The sequence below is a fragment of the Coregonus clupeaformis genome, chromosome 36, assembly GCF_020615455.1.
Source record: "Coregonus clupeaformis isolate EN_2021a chromosome 36, ASM2061545v1, whole genome shotgun sequence".
NCBI classification, from domain to species: domain Eukaryota; kingdom Metazoa; phylum Chordata; class Actinopteri; order Salmoniformes; family Salmonidae; genus Coregonus; species Coregonus clupeaformis.
Genome location: NC_059227.1, coordinates 33,368,068 through 33,385,083, shown reverse-complemented (window position 1 = coordinate 33,385,083; position 17,016 = coordinate 33,368,068). Strand labels below are relative to the sequence as shown.

The window sequence follows — 17,016 nt, the reverse complement described above, 5'->3', positions numbered from 1 at the left end:
AGGATGCTCTCGATGGTGCAGCTGTAGAATTTTTTGAGGATCTGAGGACCCATGCCAAATCTTTTCAGTCTCCTGAGGGGGAATAGGCTTTGTCGTGCCCTCTTCACGACTGTCTTGGTGTGTTTGGACCATGATAGTTCGTTGGTGATGTGGACACCAAGGAACTTGAAGCTCTCAACCTGTTCCACTACAGCTCCGTCGATGAGAATGGGGGCGTGCTCAGTCCTATTTTTTTCCCTGTAGTCCACAATCATCTCCTTTGTCTTGGTCACGTTGAGGGAGAGGTTGTTGTCCTGGCACCACACGGCCAGGTCTCTGACCTCCTCCCTATAGGCTGTCTCATCGTTGTCGGTGATCAGGCCTACCACTGTTGTGTCGTCGGCCAACTTAATGATGGTGTTGGAGTCGTGCCTGGCCATGCAGTCATGGGTGAACAGAGAGTACAGGAGGGGACTGAGCACGCACCCCTGAGGGGCCCCCGTGTTGAGGATCAGTGTGGCAGATGTGTTGTTACCTACCCTTACCACCTGGGGGCGGCCCGTCAGGAAGTCCAGGATCCAGTTGCAGAGGGAGGTGTTTAGTCCCAGGATCCTTAGTGATGAGCTTAGAGGGCACTATGGTGTTGATTGCTGAGCTGTAGTCAATGAATAGCATTCTCACGTAGGTGTTCCTCTTGTCCAGGTGGGAAAGGGCAGTGTGGAGTGCAATAGAGATTGCATCATCTGTGGATCTGTTGGGGCGGTATGCAAATTGGAGTGGGTCTAGGGTTTCTGGGATAATGGTGTTGATGTGAGCCATGACCAGCCTTTCAAAGCACTTCATGGCTACAGACGTCAGTGCTACGGGTCGGTAGTCATTTAGGCAGGTTATCTTAGAGTCCTTGGGCACGGGGACTATGGTGGTCTGCTTGAAACATGTTGGTATTACAGACTCAGTCAGGGACATGTTGAAAATGTCAGTGAAGACACTTGCCAGTTGGTCAGCACATGCTCGGAGTACACGTCCTGGTAATCCGTCTGGCCCTGCGGCCTTGTGAATGTTGACCTGCTTAAAAGTCTTACTCACATCGGCTACGGAGAGCGTGATCACATAGTCATCCGGAACAGCTGGTGCTCTCATGCATGCTTCAGTGTTGCTTGCCTCGAGCGAGCATAGAAGTGGTTTAGCTCGTCTGGTAGGCTTGTGTCACTGGGCAGCTCGCGGCTGTGCTTCCCTTTGTAGTCTGTAATAGTTTTCAAGCCCTGCCACATCCGACGAGCGTCAGAGCCAGTGTAGTACGATTCAATCTTAGTCCTGTATTGACTCTTTGCCTGTTTGATGGTTCGTCGGAGGTCATAGCGGGATTTATTTTAAGCGTCCGGGTTAGAGTCCCGTTCCTTGAAAGCGGCAGCTCTACCCTTTAGCTCAGTGCGGATGTTTCCTGTAATCCATGGCTTCTGGTTGGGGTATGTACGTACGGTCACTGTGGGGACGACATCATCGATGCACTTATTGATGAAGCCAGTGACTGATGTGGTGTACTCCTCAATGCTGTCTGAAGAATCCCGGAACATGTTCCAGTCTGTGCTAGCAAAACAGTCCTGTAGCTTAGCATCTGCGTCATCTGACCACTTTTTTATTAACCGAGTCACTGGTGCTTCCTGCTTTAGTTTTTGCTTATAAGCAGGAATCAGGAGGATAGAGTTATGGTCAGATTTGCCAAATGGAGGGTGAGGGAGAGCTTTGTATGCGTCTCTGTGTGTGGAGTAAGGTGGTCTAGAGTTTTTTTTTCCTCTGGTTGCACATTTAACATGCTGGTAGAAATTAGGTAGAACGGATTTAAGTTTCCCTGCATTAAAGTCCCCGGCCACTAGGAGCGCTGCATCTGGATGAGCGTTTTCCTGTTGATTTATGGCCTTGTACAACTCATTCAGTGCAATCTTAATGCCAGCATTGGTTTGTGGTGGTAAATAGACAGCTATGAAAAATATAGATGAAAACTCTCTTGGTAAATAGTGTGGTCTACAGCTTATCATAAGATACTCTACCTCAGGCGAGCAAAACCTCGAGACTTCCTTAGTATTTGATTTTGTGCACCAGCTGTTGTTTACAAATATACACAGACCGCCACCCCTTGTCTTACCGGAGTCAGCCATTCTATCCTGCCGATGTAGCGTATAGCCCGCTAGCTGAATGATATCCATGTCGTCGTTCAGCCACGACTCGGTGAAACATAAGATATTACAGTTTTTAATGTCCCGTTGGTAGGATAACCGTAATCTTAGGTCATCCAATTTATTTTCAAATGATTGAACGTTGGCTAATAGGATTGATGGAAGAGGCAGTTTACTCGCTCGCCGTCGGATCCTTACAAGACACCCCGATCTACGTCCACGATATCTCCGTCTCTTCCTCACGCGAATGACAGGGATTTGGGCCTTGTCGGGTGTCTGTATGATATCCTTCGCGGCCGCCTCGTTGAAGAAAAAATCTTCGTCCAATACGAGGTGAGTAATCGCTGTCCTGATATCCAGAAGCTCTTTTTGGTTATCAGAGACGATGGCAGAAACATTATGTACAAAATAAATTACAAATAACGCGGAATAACACACATAATAGTACAATTGGTTAGAGGGCTGTAAAACGGCAGCCATCTTCTCCGGCGCCGCTTGCACACTCTGTCAAGGATGAAGACTGGCCATGTCAGACAAATTGGAAGTATTTCAAAAACCTACAGTGGGGAAAAAAAGTATTTAGTCAGCCACCAATTGTGCAAGTTCTCCCACTTAAAAAGATGAGAGGCCTGTAATTTTCATCATAGGTACACGTCAACTATGACAGACAAAATGAGAAAAAAAATCCAGAAAATCACATTGTAGGATTTTTAATGAATTTATTTGCAAATTATGGTGGAAAATAAGTATTTGGTCAATAACAAAAGTTTCTCAAAACTTTGTTATATACCCTTTGTTGGCAATGACACAGGTCAAACGTTTTCTGTAAGTCTTCACAAGGTTTTCACACACTGTTGCTGCTATTTTGGTCCATTCCTCCATGCAGATCTCCTCTAGAGCAGTGATGTTTTGGGGCTGTCGCTGGGCAACACGGACTTTCAACTCCCTCCAAAGATTTTCTATGGGGTTGAGATCTGGAGACTGGCTAGGCCACTCCAGGACCTTGAAATGCTTCTTACGAAGCCACTCCTTCGTTGCCTGGGCGGTGTGTTTGGGATCATTGTCATGCTGAAAGACCCGTTTCATCTTCAATGCCCTTGCTGATGGAAGGAGGTTTTCACTCAAAATCCCACGATACATGGCCCCATTCATTCTTTCCTTTACACGGATCAGTCGTCCTGGTCCCTTTGCAGAAAAACAGCCCCAAAGCATGATGTTTCCACCCCCATGCTTCACAGTAGGTATGGTGTTCTTTGGATGCAACTCAGCATTCTTTGTCCTCCAAACACGACGAGTTGAGTTTTTACCAAAAAGTTCTATTTTGGTTTCATCTGACCATATGACATTCTCCCAATCCTCTTCTGGATCATCCAAATGCACTATAACAAACTTCAGACGGGCCTGGACATGTACTGGCTTAAGCAGGGGGACACGTCTGACACTGCAGGATTTGAGTCCCTGGCGGCGTAGTGTGTTACTGATGGTAGGCTTTGTTACTTTGGTCCCAGCTCTCTGCAGGTCATTCACTAGGTCCCCCCATGTGGTTCTGGGATTTTTGCTCACCGTTCTTGTGATCATTTTGACCCCACGGGGTGAGATCTTGCGTGGAGCCCCAGATCGAGGGAGATTATCAGTGGTCTTGTATGTCTTCCATTTCCTAATAATTGCTCCCACAGTTGATTTCTTCAAACCAAGCTGCTTACCTATTGCAGATTAAGTCTTCCCAGCCTGGTGCAGGTCTACAATTTTGTTTCTGGTGTCCTTTGACAGCTCTTTGGTCTTGGCCATAGTGGAGTTTGGAGTGTGACTGTTTGAGGTTGTGGACAGGTGTCTTTTATACTGATAACAAGTTCAAACAGGTGCCATTAATACAGGTAACGAGTGGAGGACAGAGGAGCCTCTTAAAGAAGTTACAGGTCTGTGAGAGCCAGAAATCTTGCTTGTTTGTAGGTGACCAAATACTTATTTTCCACCATAATTTGCAAATAAATTCATTAAAAATCCTACAATGTGATTGTGGATTTTTTTTTTCTCAATTTGTCTGTCATAGTTGACGTGTACATATGATGAAAATTACAGGCCTCTCATCTTAAGTGGGAGAACTTTCACAATTGGTGGCTGACTAAATACTTTTTCCCCCCACTGTAGCTATAGGGCATCAACCATTGGTTCTGCCATAGTGCCAACCAAATATATTGGCACCCTTGTACTTTATTTCCTTATTTTAGAAATTGTGAATTCAATTGAAAAATTCCACTTTAAATTGTCAACATTGCAGAACCATTTCTCAATGTTAAGAAAATGTAAAAATTGAATGGGCAAAGTTGGCACCCAGGAGGTAATTTGTAAAAAACAAACTACTTATTGTAGCCATCATGAGCTTGCTGCACCTTTAATGGCAATTTGGCCCACTTCAGCAGCAAACACCAATTCTTCAACATTTGAGTGGGGCCTTCCAGCAACCACTGTTTTCAGATCTCAGGTTTTTGATGGGATTCAGAGGACTCAACACTGGAACAGTAGTGTTATTTCTTGAACCATTGCTAGGTGCTTTGGTTTAGTTTGTCCTGCTGGAAGACCCAGTTCTTGGACAAACATTGTGCCGAAACACCTTGATAGTCTGCAGATTTCATGACTTGGCCACGTAAGGCCCCCAGTACCAGCAAAGCAACCCCACAGCATTGTCAAACCGCCATGAGATTGTTTGACTGGGTCATTGTGTTGGTGAACAGGAAGACCTGAGAAAGCTGGCTTGAACTTGCAAAACTCTACCTAAAGCCTTAATACTTGAGGAAATGTAGAGCTCTTTGGAAATACAGATGAGCACCATGTTCAAATTAAGTATTTAAAGTATAGATTGACCCTACAAAACATGGAGTTAAGCATGCTGTGGGGTTCCCTTGCATGTGCACAAGACGGAGACACTAGTTTAAGGTTGAGTGCAATGTCCAAAAACTGGGTCTCCATTGAAGGTCATGGTCTTCCAGCATGATCACCCAAACTGCACCCATGAATGGGTCAAGAATAAACACTGACAAATCCAATTGAAAATGGATGGCAAGCTCTGAAAACAGCAATTTGTCAGAAGGCACTACTCAAACATTAAATTGGAGCAGTTTGAAGCAGACAAAGTTGGTAGTAGAGGGTACAACAAGCTCATTGACATGCATTTGAGCAGTAATTGTCAGGCTGTTTAACAAAATATTGCTCCTGGGTGCCAATGTGTCCATGCCATAGATATGTCTTAACATTGGAACCCTAATTCCACTAAAGTAGTCTGCAATGTTGACAATCCAGTAATGTGTAGAGCCCAAGCTGCAACTTAATGTTCTACTCTAAAAGAAACTGGTGCCAATTTCTGGCACTACACGCTGTAGAATTGTCTTAATGAATAGCTAGTTAGTCAAGCACATGAGCAGTTAATGGAAAGACTTCTGCAAAATGAATTTAAAACCTTAGTCCAATTTGTGTGGAGACTAAACCAAAGGAATCACAACCAAAACAGAAATATGAAAATCTTTTTTTAATATATTTTCCAGGACAAGTTGGATGGGTCAGACAGAAGAACGGGTCCAGATGAGATGTGCTTCTTAGACTGGCTGGCATCTGTAGCGCTAAGACCTAGAACAAGAGCAGACACCAACGTAAAGGGTCTGGAGGACAGGACAGTCGTGATACTACAGAGCCCTAGAATCTCAGGGCAAGGGAGCCTTAGCGACATACCTCTTTTTGAGCCGGTTGGTCTGAGAGAGTTTGCATACCTCAGGGGGTTTACGCACTGGCCTGAGCAGATGGCATCAGGTTTGGTGGTGTCACAAAGGACTGCATCACAATGAACAAAGATCTATGGCGAGAAGAGAACCTTTAAGTATTTTAAATACAACTCAAGCTAGCATCTAAGAGATTAGGCCTTCCATAGGAAGTGCAGTCTAGAGCACCTGTTCTTTCAGAACTGCCTCATCCTTGGTGAAAGTGAACATCTTGATGGAGAAGCGTTTGACGTGAGCTGGGACCTGAACCCTTGTGTCCGCAATGACCGGATGGAAGACAGTGAGGTAAAGGTCATCAAGATTCTCACAGCTGAGGGTAGGAGTGGGCAAGAGATTAGATCAAAATCATGCATGCAGAATCCTGGGCTGTATTCAGTCGTGCATACATACTGTTCTGCAATAGAAAAGGGTTTTGGGCAAGTCCAAGTAGTAGATTTGTTTACTAATGAATGAGTCTCTGGTGAGGTCCCTTGGTTATTCTGCCTAAAACAAATCCAGAAAGAGACCTCCATTTGTATCAGAAGACATGGCTACTACCTGTCCACGATGAGGTCCCAGCTAGGAAGAGAAGTGCGGTCCTCATGTGGCGTGGCCCAGCAGTTCTCCAACACCAGCTCTATTTGAGGGTCAGTGGACTGCATCAGCTCCACCTCAAAATACAGAGGCTCTCTCAAGTGCTTTGCCACCGGGTAGTCCTCAGTTTGGTAGAATAGGTCATAAGATACATCTGAAAGACAGAGCCCATGAGCGGAGTACCCCCATCCCCTGAACATGATTGGCAACTGCCATTATGTAAACAATGATTATATTTACAGTTAAATATGATTAGGTCAAGTTTAGGGTCAGAGTAAGATTTGAACCAGCAACCTGAGCAGTCTGACTAGAACAAGGCTGATATTGGTACAGCATCACTTAAACAAATCTTACCCTGGGATAGTCTGATTTGGACCACCAGATGTCCCACCCCAGGATCTGCCATAGGGTCAGTGTTCCTTGGACTAGCACGGAATACCATGGTCTCAGTGTAGTTCAGCAGATAGTAGCAGGAGACAGTGTGCCTGAATGATTAAATCCAACCAGTGAGGGATATGCAAGGGACGGAAAAGAGGTCACAATGTAGTGGCATGTATTCTTACCGATACTCTGGAGCGACCTGACCTTTCCTACTTTGTTTGCCTGTGCTGTATGGCAGGGCAATTTCATTCTCGTACACCATGACGTTGTCGAAGAACTAGAAAGATAAGGCAACAATATTTGCAAACTTCCCAGGACAGTATGAGTGATGTCATTCACAATAGAGGTATAATCTTAACACCTAGGATCAAAACCCTAGCCATTCATCAGGATTTAAAAGTAAAAACATAAGCATTCCTGTTGCTTTATTAACACAGGCCCAGAAGCAGTCTTACTGTTCTTGTGGTGCCACAGGAGTTGAGGTTGAAGGAGAAGAACGCAGAGCGGTCATTGCTGAAGGCAGGTTTACATGACTGGTCCCGCAAGGTCAGGTATTCAGGGTTCAAGTTCCTAACAGATTCTACCTTCACTGCCAGCACAGTTGCCGTGCCGTTTGAGTAGCACTCTGAAATGTGTTCAAAGCAAATGTAGAACAGTCAGCGTCCCTTGACCTAATGAGACAGTTGTAATATTTTAACTAAATTGTGTTAACTATGTCAAAGTAGCATTAAAGTACAATTCTATATTAAACTGAAAACAAACCAGTTGTGGTCAAGGGGAAGTAGCAGGCGAGTGAAAGGTCATTGAGTTGCCACATGTTAGGAGTCTCCAACAGCAGCAAGTCCACTCTGGCCCTGACAGATTTGGAATGAACCAACTGGAACGCAACAGTTACTTTTAGTTCAGGCAACTAGATTTAGACAGATTACTTTGAGCTGATGGTCAGAACATGCATTTGAATGCTGCAAATAAACCAAGCCTGCATTTGCCATGCTTTAGTTAAATTGACAGCCATTTGTTGAAATAATCTCCTAAACTTTGTGGGGAAAGTAAAGTCACCATGTTGCCAACCCCTGGTTTAGGCAGTTCAATAAAGTAATGTTGCAATTCACTGCTTGTGAGAGTCAAGTGGCATTATAAGTAATCATAGATCAGAACTCATACCTCAAATGCTGCAGCAGGAGCAGTGAATGGCACTACAATACTGAAGTGGGTGCCATTGGCAGTGAGACCGTACAGCGTCGACAGCTCAGTGTCCAGCTCCCGCCATGACCCAGCATGAAGCATCATGGTCTTGAAGTTATCCCGTTGGCTCCCGTATTTAATGGAGATGTAGAAGTTCTCCTGGTCGCAGCTGCCGGTGATTGTGGGAAGCACTAAGACAGAAAGTGCAGCTAAGGAACAATTGCTCTGAAGCACTGGAGGTGCTCACCCAGGGTCCAGTTTGCCTATTGGATAAGACTAAATGCATAGAAAACAAATTGTTGACAGATTATTCCTATGCATTTAAATTAACTGGGCCCTGGAGTCAAGCTACTGAAGTGTGTTAGATTTAACCTAGGTGGCCTTACCAACATCTTCCCGGGAGGCCTCCAGCTCAGCAGGGTGGGGGAAGGGGGTGTGTTCAGGCAGGATGAGCAGACCGAAGACCAGAGGGAGGAAGTAAATAGTTGTCAGGGGATCAGGGTTCTGCATATGTTGGTGGAGAAAGCGTTACATGTTAGTCATGTAGCAAAAGCTTAATGGCGGCAGTGTTCAGAACACCAAGTTCTTTCATGAGATCCTGTACACAACATTTGCAGTGTTCTTTTACAGAGTCAGGCATTGCAGCAGTACATTTGACCATAGAATCATACTTGTTTCACAACAACTTCATCCGAGAAAGGCACTCGTAGTGAGAAGGTCTTGGAGCTGTTAGCGAAGCGGTGCTCCTGGACGTCAAAGCCTCTGGCATTGCACTCTGCAACAGTCAGCACCCTGGTGGTAAAGGTGATGTTCATCAGCTCCACATCATGGATGAAGGTCCCCAGGAGGATGTCAAACACTCTCTGCTCAGGAAGTGTGCCTGGAAAAAGGTTAGGAAAAGGCCATAACATGGGTTAAAAGGTGAAGCTGGAACTACAGTTGTTAGAGAAATGCAAATATTAAGTTTAATTACACCCGACATGCCAGTGTAATTTTATACCAGCAAGTTATGTTTCATCCTTGGGGACTGGGCTGGCTACAGCTCTGCACTAAACATTTGTGAACTGTACACCCTCCTGAACAGACCTGCCTTCAGTACTAGTGAAGCAGACTTACTGTCAATAACATGTGGAGGCCTGGGCATCAGAGGGGTGGTGATGGGGAAGAGGACTTTGTATCTGGTGTCAGCGTGAGTGTTTTCTGCCCTCCACAGCAACTCAAGCATCGGTTCAACAGTGTAGGTTATCTGGTATGTATAATCTGGGGCGTGGCTCTGCAATCAGGAATAGAAGTTGTATAAATCAAGCATCTTTCAAGATACAGGTTGTGTTCATTAGTCAAATGGATAAAATACACTGAAACACAGGACTAGTCCAATAACTCATTATCTGTTGCAGCGAGTTCTGCTTTTTGCAAGTAGCCTGACCTTGTAGTAGCCATCGGGTGACCCCACTGGAATCTCAATGATGATGTGAGACTCCGTGACAGATAGCTTGTAGTGTCTGGCAGACATCTTGGTTTTGTCCAGCCTCTGGCCGTAGATGCCCATGTGGGTCTCCAGGATCTTGACAGCGCTAGAAATCAGCGGGGTGATGCGGCGAGGCACATGCCAGGTGATCACCTCATCAGTGAAGACCACACCACCTGACCAATTGGCAAGACACCAATTAGCGAACAAGCAGAAATCAGCTGCCTGTGTCAACGCAGCCAGAGCCTACCCTTTAGACAGCATACGTACCAGTAGGACAGGCAGCAGCTGAATCCACAATGGTCAATTCACCAATCTTGTAGTAAGTGGACACACTGAAAACCTCCATGGGAACTCCAGCAACCTGGTGAGAAAAGACAATGCATTAGTCACATGCCCTTCTATATTACAGGCATGTTCTGCCATGTTACCAGGGAAGTGATACACCAGAAAACCTCTTAGACCAGTGATGCTCACCTCTTCAGAATAAGTCTCTGCCATGTTGTAGGGGCTTCGGATCACCAGTCTTGTTGGGGTTATCATTGCGCCGTAGCCAGCCCGCTGAGCATCCTTCAGCAACATGACCTTCTGGTCAGGGGTGTGGAACATCAGCTTCCAGATGCCGTTTGGAGCAACGACAGCCTGTGGTGGAAAGGAGGTAGCAACTGCAGACAAGAAATGTATAGCCAGTCCACGTGTATAAAACAAATTAGCATCTTAAGGTGACATACGTCAGGGATGGCTTCCTCCCAGGAACCGTGAAGCTGCTGGCCCATGACAGTTTTGACAGGGATCTCTGGAGTGACCATGAGGGTTGACACCTGAAGGACAGAGCAAATCACCAAACCTTGAGCAATAACTTCTACACCCCCCCCAAAGACAGCAGTAAATCCAAATCTAGGGATGATCAGAATGGCCTCACCTCCATGTAGTTCCTGTCACAGAGAATTTCCCTGGAGGCCCAGGGGGAGTAACTACAGGTCTCGGTCACATCATGCTCAACTTGCTCTGACAAGCCATCTCTGTACATTCGGAGTCGCAGGCCAAGGTTAAACACCATATCCGCCTATGGAACAAGTCACTTAGTTCTGGTCATGTTCATTAGGCCCAAAGCAGAGGGACTACAGGGAATGCCAATTTTCCATGTAAAAAAGTAACATTTGGCATTGTTTGCCCTAAATGAACTGTTCACAAGTTAAATGAATAATTCATATAGAAACACCAAGGTTGACAGACGACCAGCTAGTTGTCATTTATTAACCACCGTGTCACTTTCGGGAAAATGTACCTGGTTGTCGACATAACATCCCAACAAGGAAGCAAAGACTTTAGTGTTGCCCCAAGGGTCAGACTCCATGCTGTATCCACACTGGGCAGCCAAGGTGTGCGAAAGAGGTTTAATGTCAGTGCCATCTGAAAGAACAGTTGAGGATTAGACTTTGAAATAAATGTTTACGCCCAAATTGTCAAGACTCTTAAGCACTTAAACTACTCACCAATGGCGTCAATTTCTAGCTGGCTACCCACAGCCAGAGCTTTGTCCAATGTTAGCCTCATGACATTCCCAAGACACGCAGACCTCAAACCATTATCTGGAGAGAAGATACCAGTAAGTCCTATTGAGCAGTGTTAGTCAGGTACACTAAAGTTTACAACTTCTACAATTAGGGAGCCCTTACTTGAACGTGAACTAGGCTTGGAACTTGGCTTCTGGAACTGACCAGAGACAGCAGCAGCCAGCAAAAGCCATGTCACACTAAAATGAGAATACAACAATTAAGTCCACATTTCTCAAATGTAGAAACTAAAAATAACAGAAGATACTTACAGACATCCAAAAACACACATCATAGCAAATCAAAAGGGCACGTTGGCTTGTATGTGGCCAAAAAACCACTGTCATACACCCAAACGAAGGACAGACAGAACCAACACCACTGCACTTGATGTCTCTAGTTGCCCTCCCCAGGTGTTTTATCTGGTAGCCAATCACACTGGCCACAGGTGATAGTCATTAGCAATCAACGACCCACACTCACAGCTCGTTAGCTGTAATCAGAGGACAGAACAGTCAGATAGAAATGCATTAGATAGAACAGATATGCTTCTCTTTCATGTAGAGAAAATAAGCATATTAGCTCTATATGTTGTATTTCTATCTCAAATGTTATCAGGGAGGTGATCAGCGAAACATTGAAAAGTAGGGCAAAGGGGGTGCTGCTGGGTCATGTCTAGATGGGATACAACTTTTGTCAAATTGACTTCAAAAGTTGATTTGTTTTTGCATTTTAGCAAACCCTTTTCCTAACCTGAACCTATTTATCCTAAACTGCTACATTAATTATCCTAACCTGCTGCGTAAGTTCTCCTAAAGCTACTACGAAAAGTCAATTTTGACAAAAGCTGTATTCCTTCTAGACAAAATCGGTTTTACTGGCCTATTTCAATAATAGCGTTAATAGTTTACACAGGCAGCCTAATTCTGATCTTTGTCCAGTAATATGTCTTTTGACCAATCAGATCAGCTCTTTTGCCAATAATTGGGCAAAATATCCGAATTGGGCTGCCTGTGTAAACGCAGCCTAAGATGATGTAGTCAAGTCACTAAACCTCAAATCCGAGTCCTTTATACTTGAGTCAAGAGTCCCTTGGTAGTGCTAAAAGCTGCGGTCCAACCAGTGCTTGACTTGGGCATGAGCTCACTGGAGCTGAATATCAGCACCTCAAATGTTCTACTGCTTGAGGTCCTGTTCCTCTTATAGAATATTAGCTCCAAAGTATTGTAGAGTGCCTGCACCTAAACATAAACATTACCTGCTCCCAAAATGAGTACCGGAACCTATTTCAATTCAAGTCAAGCACTGGGTCCAACCATTTTTTAAATGTACATTCTGTTTAATTGTTGCACATTGTAAGGATGGTAGAGTATGAGTCGAGTCACGAAAATTGTGACTCGAGTCCAAGTCAAGTCCGAGTCGTGGACTCGAGTACAACACTGTTACTCATTCATTCAGAAAAATCACATTTCTGCATGTTGTATATTGCACACCAAAAACGCATTGACCCTAGGTTACCAATTAACGGTTTAAATAACAGAATTGGAGCTTGTAATTGAATACTGTACACACTGTTGACCTAGCATGTGGGAGCCAGAAGCAGTACGGATTAATACTTATATTCGTAAGTTTATGGTGTTCAGGATTGTATTTTTAAGACTAGCATCAAACTACCACACAGAAACCCATTATGGTTTGCATCAAATTATATCACAGAATAATTTATTTGCATAAAAAAAACATGTGTTGTACACATTACATCATTATCATCTTCATTAGTATGAGTGCATCGGAGTTCATTGTTGTCAAACACTGGAGTTAAATTCTTAGCTAAGTATGGGTATGGTGTGAATTTACATATCAAGAAAAACATTCTTAAAACATCAGTATCATACATGGACACATTTTTGTGCTTATACAAATTGCAGACATACTGGCAACTACTTTGTTGAGATTGGATTGATGACTGAAGATAAGGGCAGACCTAATACATTCTCAATATCCCCTATTGATCTTGTGCTCTTGGTCCAACAATGTTTGCTGTAAGCTCACTTTGGCATCTTCAAAGTTAGGGTTGAGTTCTAGGGCCCTCTTGAAGTCCATCTCTGCATCTTGGAAAAAACCTGCAACAAAAGGTAAAACATGTATCCATTCAATTCACCAGGGGTGTATTCATTACTTAAACAGTTTACCGTTTAAGATCCAAACTGAACAAAAATGAGGATGGAGCACCTGCATTTGTCCAATAGAAACTCTCGTTTGCGTTCTGTTTGGTGTTAAGTTTTCCACAAAACGTTTTGCAACAATCGGCGTAATGATTATACCCCAGCCAACTTGAAACATTTCACATAAGGAAAACTAGCAAGACTGCCTTGCCAGCACAAGTTTGTTCAAATGGATGAACTAACAACCACATCTAGTGACTGAAATTGGCACTGCATGACATTTTTTCACCATTGGAATTTACAATCTCGTCTGTTGTAGCCACTTCATTACCTAATCTATAATGTATTAGTCCTCTGTTGTAGAATGGTACTTCGAACTGGCAGTTGGCCTCAATTGCAGAAGTGTAGTCCTCCATTGCTTCACGAAAATCCACCCTGAAGTACTTTATCTGCCCACGGTTGTTGAGAGCAGTAGCAAGGTCACTGGCATCACATTTTCTGAAATAAATGCACGGTAAAAGAGGATGTTAACATTTAGCTAGCTAGCTAATGTATTTCCAAATAGCTAAATCTGCATGGAATTCACACATGATGTCAATGACAATGTGTTACCTTGTTTGCCAACATGATGCGAGGAACTTTGTATATAGCTCTTCTGCCTGTTTGAAATTACGTTTTTTAAACTCAACATTGGCGCGTTCAAGAGTTTGACAGCTGTCTTGTTCCATTTAATGTATAAAATGTTTGGATGGAAATCTAGAAATCTGTCTGTTCTCCGCTTCAGCAATTCTTACCGGAAATGAGTTAACATGCTTGGTGCGTGTTGACGCAAGGGAGAACGTAGCATGTACGGTTAACATATTTATTGATCCTACATTATATTACTAAATAAACACCATATTTATTGTACATAACTGTTCAATAGATTAGCTATTTAAATATAATCAAATGGTCACCTATTTTCCTTTCTTGTAAAAACAGAAGGTGGCAGAGTTGACCACATTATTAGTTGATTATGTGTCCATATTCTTATGATTTCCTATGATTTTTCCCCTCATCATTGGTGTATTTTTTTCTCTTAGATTTGTTGTACTTTGCTGACTAATGTGCATGTCTTATACATTAGCAGTCAGTTAATTAATGTGATATAGAGTTCGCCAGCTTGTATCCTAAAACCCGGAAATGAGTTACCTCCGGTTCGTTTAGCCAGCCATGGGGAAAATCTTCTTCTTCTTCTGTAGTTTTTATGGCGGACTACAAACCAAAAAGGTGTATTGACGCCACCAATTGGACGCGGTAAAAAAAACGATGTAAAAAGAAAGTCCATACGTGATAGAGAAAACTAACTTAATCCACCCCCCAAAAATAGTACATTGACAAAAACAAAAACAAAACTCTCACTTCTTCCTTCCTTCAAACCCCCATATTTCCATTCTAGCCCTTATGAAAAAGATTGCTGTCAGAGTGCAGTATAACTGCAGTACACTACAATATAACTGCAGTTAGAGTGCAGTATAACTGCAGTATGCTGCAAATACTGCATCCAAAATAACACAGTTTTTTTTACTGCAGTAATTTTCCAGTGTAACTGCAGTTAGAGTGCAGTATACCTGCAGTTCAAATGCAGTATACTGCAGTTATTCTGCAATTACTGCGTACAAAATACCACAGTCGACTGCAGTTACTGCACTTTTTCTGCAGTTTCAAAACTCCAATCTTTTTTGCTCTAGGACCTGAGAGGGTGGTACGGCTTGTGACAATAATCCATGCAACTCCTTTCAGTCCCAGGAACTGCTCTGCCGCATCCACAATGATATCTATCTTCCTGGACTCACCTCTCCTCCTTGGCAGTGCCATTAATCACCATAGCTATAAAGGCCACAAAGTCCACTTTCTTAACCTTTAAAATATCTGGGTCCTGCTGGTGAAAGCAAACCCCTGCAGTGAAGGCCTATCCACCACCATGGACTCTTCAGGAGTACCATTCGAACCCGCAACCATTTTAACAGCCGCTGCATATGAAATGCTCTGGAAAGCCCTGACTTTGGCCACCTCCTTCTCTTTTACCCTTGTTGGGCATTCCAAAGATGTGACTTCATGGTTCCCACCATAATTGCAACATGTCACATTTTCATCACTTTTAAAACACATGATATGATCTTTTCCACAACTTGGACATCTCTGCTTCTCCCTTCTGCAAACACTTGAAACGTGTCCAAAAGCTTTACAGTGATCACACTGCATTGGTCTTGGGATAAATTATCGGACTCTGTAGTTTATATACCCCAACTGCACCTGAGTAGGGAGAGACTCCATATCAAAAAACAAAAGAACAGATAGACTCTTCACTTTTTCTTCATTCACCACACAATTCTTCCGATGTGCATCAGTCACTGCAGGAATATTTTTTTGTCTCTGTAACATCGACTTCCCACGAGACGCAAGACATTACCCCCTTGAGGGGTGCCCTGTCCCAAGAGACACACACGACACGTCAAACTTCTCAAATCGGGTAAGACGCAACACATGTTCCTTCTGATCCTCAGAAGTACAAAAAATCAAAACAAGCCCGGCTCTTGTAATCCTCACAGCCTTCACTTTACCCAGCACTCACTCCACCAGTTTGGATCTCTCAAATGGATTCTTCAAGATTGGTAATCTGATCAGTTGCTTCTCATTAATAAACCGTACTCCTACAAGATAAGAAGGGCCATTCTCAGCACTGTATGCTACTTTGCCCAGTTTTTGGTTATTTTGGACAATAGTCCAATTCTCCTTGATTCCACCGCCATTAAATTCAAGATCTACATCAGCTTCCGCCATCTTTTCCATGCATGGGGAAAGAGCAGGGTTTTGGAATAAATGCCTAAAATATGGTCAGAGGTTAACACAGGCTTAAGACATTTTGTTCTATGAGATAATAGCAGTCAGTTAAAATGACCTTTATGAATTATGAAGCCTGTGTTTGCCACAGACATTTATCCTAAAACCCTACAAAAACTCCATTAATTTCCCCATAGGCTATGTCCAACTAACCATGGCTGAGTTAGTGCCTACAAAAAGATGCCATTACTATTGCTCTCTATTGCAAATTGCAATTGAGCAATCAAATCATAATTCGGTAGTATGCATCAGTATAATACAGATGTTTTCCATTTGTAACATGGTCTATTGCATCCATCTGAAGCTCAGACTAAAATGTTACACTCAGGAAAGGACGCTCACAGAGAAAATTTGAGCAGACTTTTTCTAGGTGAGAAATTCCCAGAATGATCTCCCGGGTCAATAGGTCACGTGTCCTCCTTGTAAAAAAAACGGTGCCTTAAGGAACTACGGCCTGTTCAGTAGCCACTTCCTTTACGGCCCATCTACCTTCAGAGTGTGTGGTTGGGTTCAGGCAGATCAAAGGGGAGACACACAGAGGAGGGGAGAAAGGCACTGGTGTATAGACTGCTGAAATAACATACAATAGCGCACAATGACACACTGTGTTAGCCCGGGTCGGATTCCTATAGCTGAGGATTCCATCACAGGATTCAGCCTCTAACAAATAGCCTATAGACAGGCATGTCTACATGTACAAAATGCATATAGACATAAAGGTTGTCCTGGTAGGCAAGGCTAACGCACAACAGAAAACTAACATGCTACTTTGATAGAAAATATCTACTACCACTACTTTCAAATACTATGTCGATGCTCATTCAGCCATCACCTTTTTCATATTTGCTCTTTGCATGTTGGCCTCAGTCTACACCGTAGGGA

The 17,016-nt window shown here is 43.5% G+C and overlaps 2 protein-coding genes across 2 annotated transcripts; both read right to left on the bottom strand.

Annotated features, from left to right (window-relative positions):
* Positions 1–5,661: 5,661 nt before the first annotated feature.
* Positions 5,662–11,493, bottom strand: LOC121552765. The gene is made up of 21 exons (XM_045211370.1): positions 11,359–11,493; positions 11,210–11,286; positions 11,027–11,122; positions 10,819–10,943; positions 10,453–10,596; positions 10,262–10,351; positions 10,008–10,172; positions 9,801–9,894; positions 9,489–9,706; positions 9,179–9,335; positions 8,734–8,942; positions 8,449–8,566; positions 8,042–8,253; positions 7,640–7,754; positions 7,333–7,502; positions 7,060–7,154; positions 6,851–6,981; positions 6,461–6,650; positions 6,092–6,233; positions 5,877–5,997; positions 5,662–5,774 (listed from the first exon to the last, which is right to left on the bottom strand). Exons 1-21 carry the CDS (start codon positions 11,379–11,381, stop codon positions 5,677–5,679), a joined length of 2,790 nt encoding a protein of 929 aa, XP_045067305.1. The 5' UTR covers positions 11,382–11,493; the 3' UTR covers positions 5,662–5,676.
* Positions 11,494–12,774: 1,281 nt separating this feature from the next.
* Positions 12,775–14,072, bottom strand: ttc32 (tetratricopeptide repeat domain 32). The gene is made up of 3 exons (XM_041865083.2): positions 13,864–14,072; positions 13,583–13,749; positions 12,775–13,209 (listed from the first exon to the last, which is right to left on the bottom strand). Exons 1-3 carry the CDS (start codon positions 13,977–13,979, stop codon positions 13,082–13,084), a joined length of 411 nt encoding a protein of 136 aa, XP_041721017.2. The 5' UTR covers positions 13,980–14,072; the 3' UTR covers positions 12,775–13,081.
* Between the last annotated feature and the right edge of the window lie 2,944 nt (positions 14,073–17,016).

Coding starts and splice junctions, on each gene's coding strand:
- LOC121552765 (XM_045211370.1), bottom strand. CDS start 11,381: ATGATGTGTGTTTTTGGATGTCT. Junction 10,944..11,026: donor GCTAGAAATTGACGCCATTG/GTGAGTAGTTTA, acceptor CTGTTCTTTCAG/ATGGCACTGACATTAAACCT. Junction 10,173..10,261: donor GGGAGGAAGCCATCCCTGAC/GTATGTCACCTT, acceptor TTTCCACCACAG/GCTGTCGTTGCTCCAAACGG.
- ttc32 (XM_041865083.2), bottom strand. CDS start 13,979: ATGGAACAAGACAGCTGTCAAACTCTTGAACGCGCCAATGTTGAGTTT. Junction 13,750..13,863: donor GCATCATGTTGGCAAACAAG/GTAACACATTGT, acceptor CATTTATTTCAG/AAAATGTGATGCCAGTGACC. Junction 13,210..13,582: donor ACTAATACATTATAGATTAG/GTAATGAAGTGG, acceptor CTTTTGTTGCAG/GTTTTTTCCAAGATGCAGAG.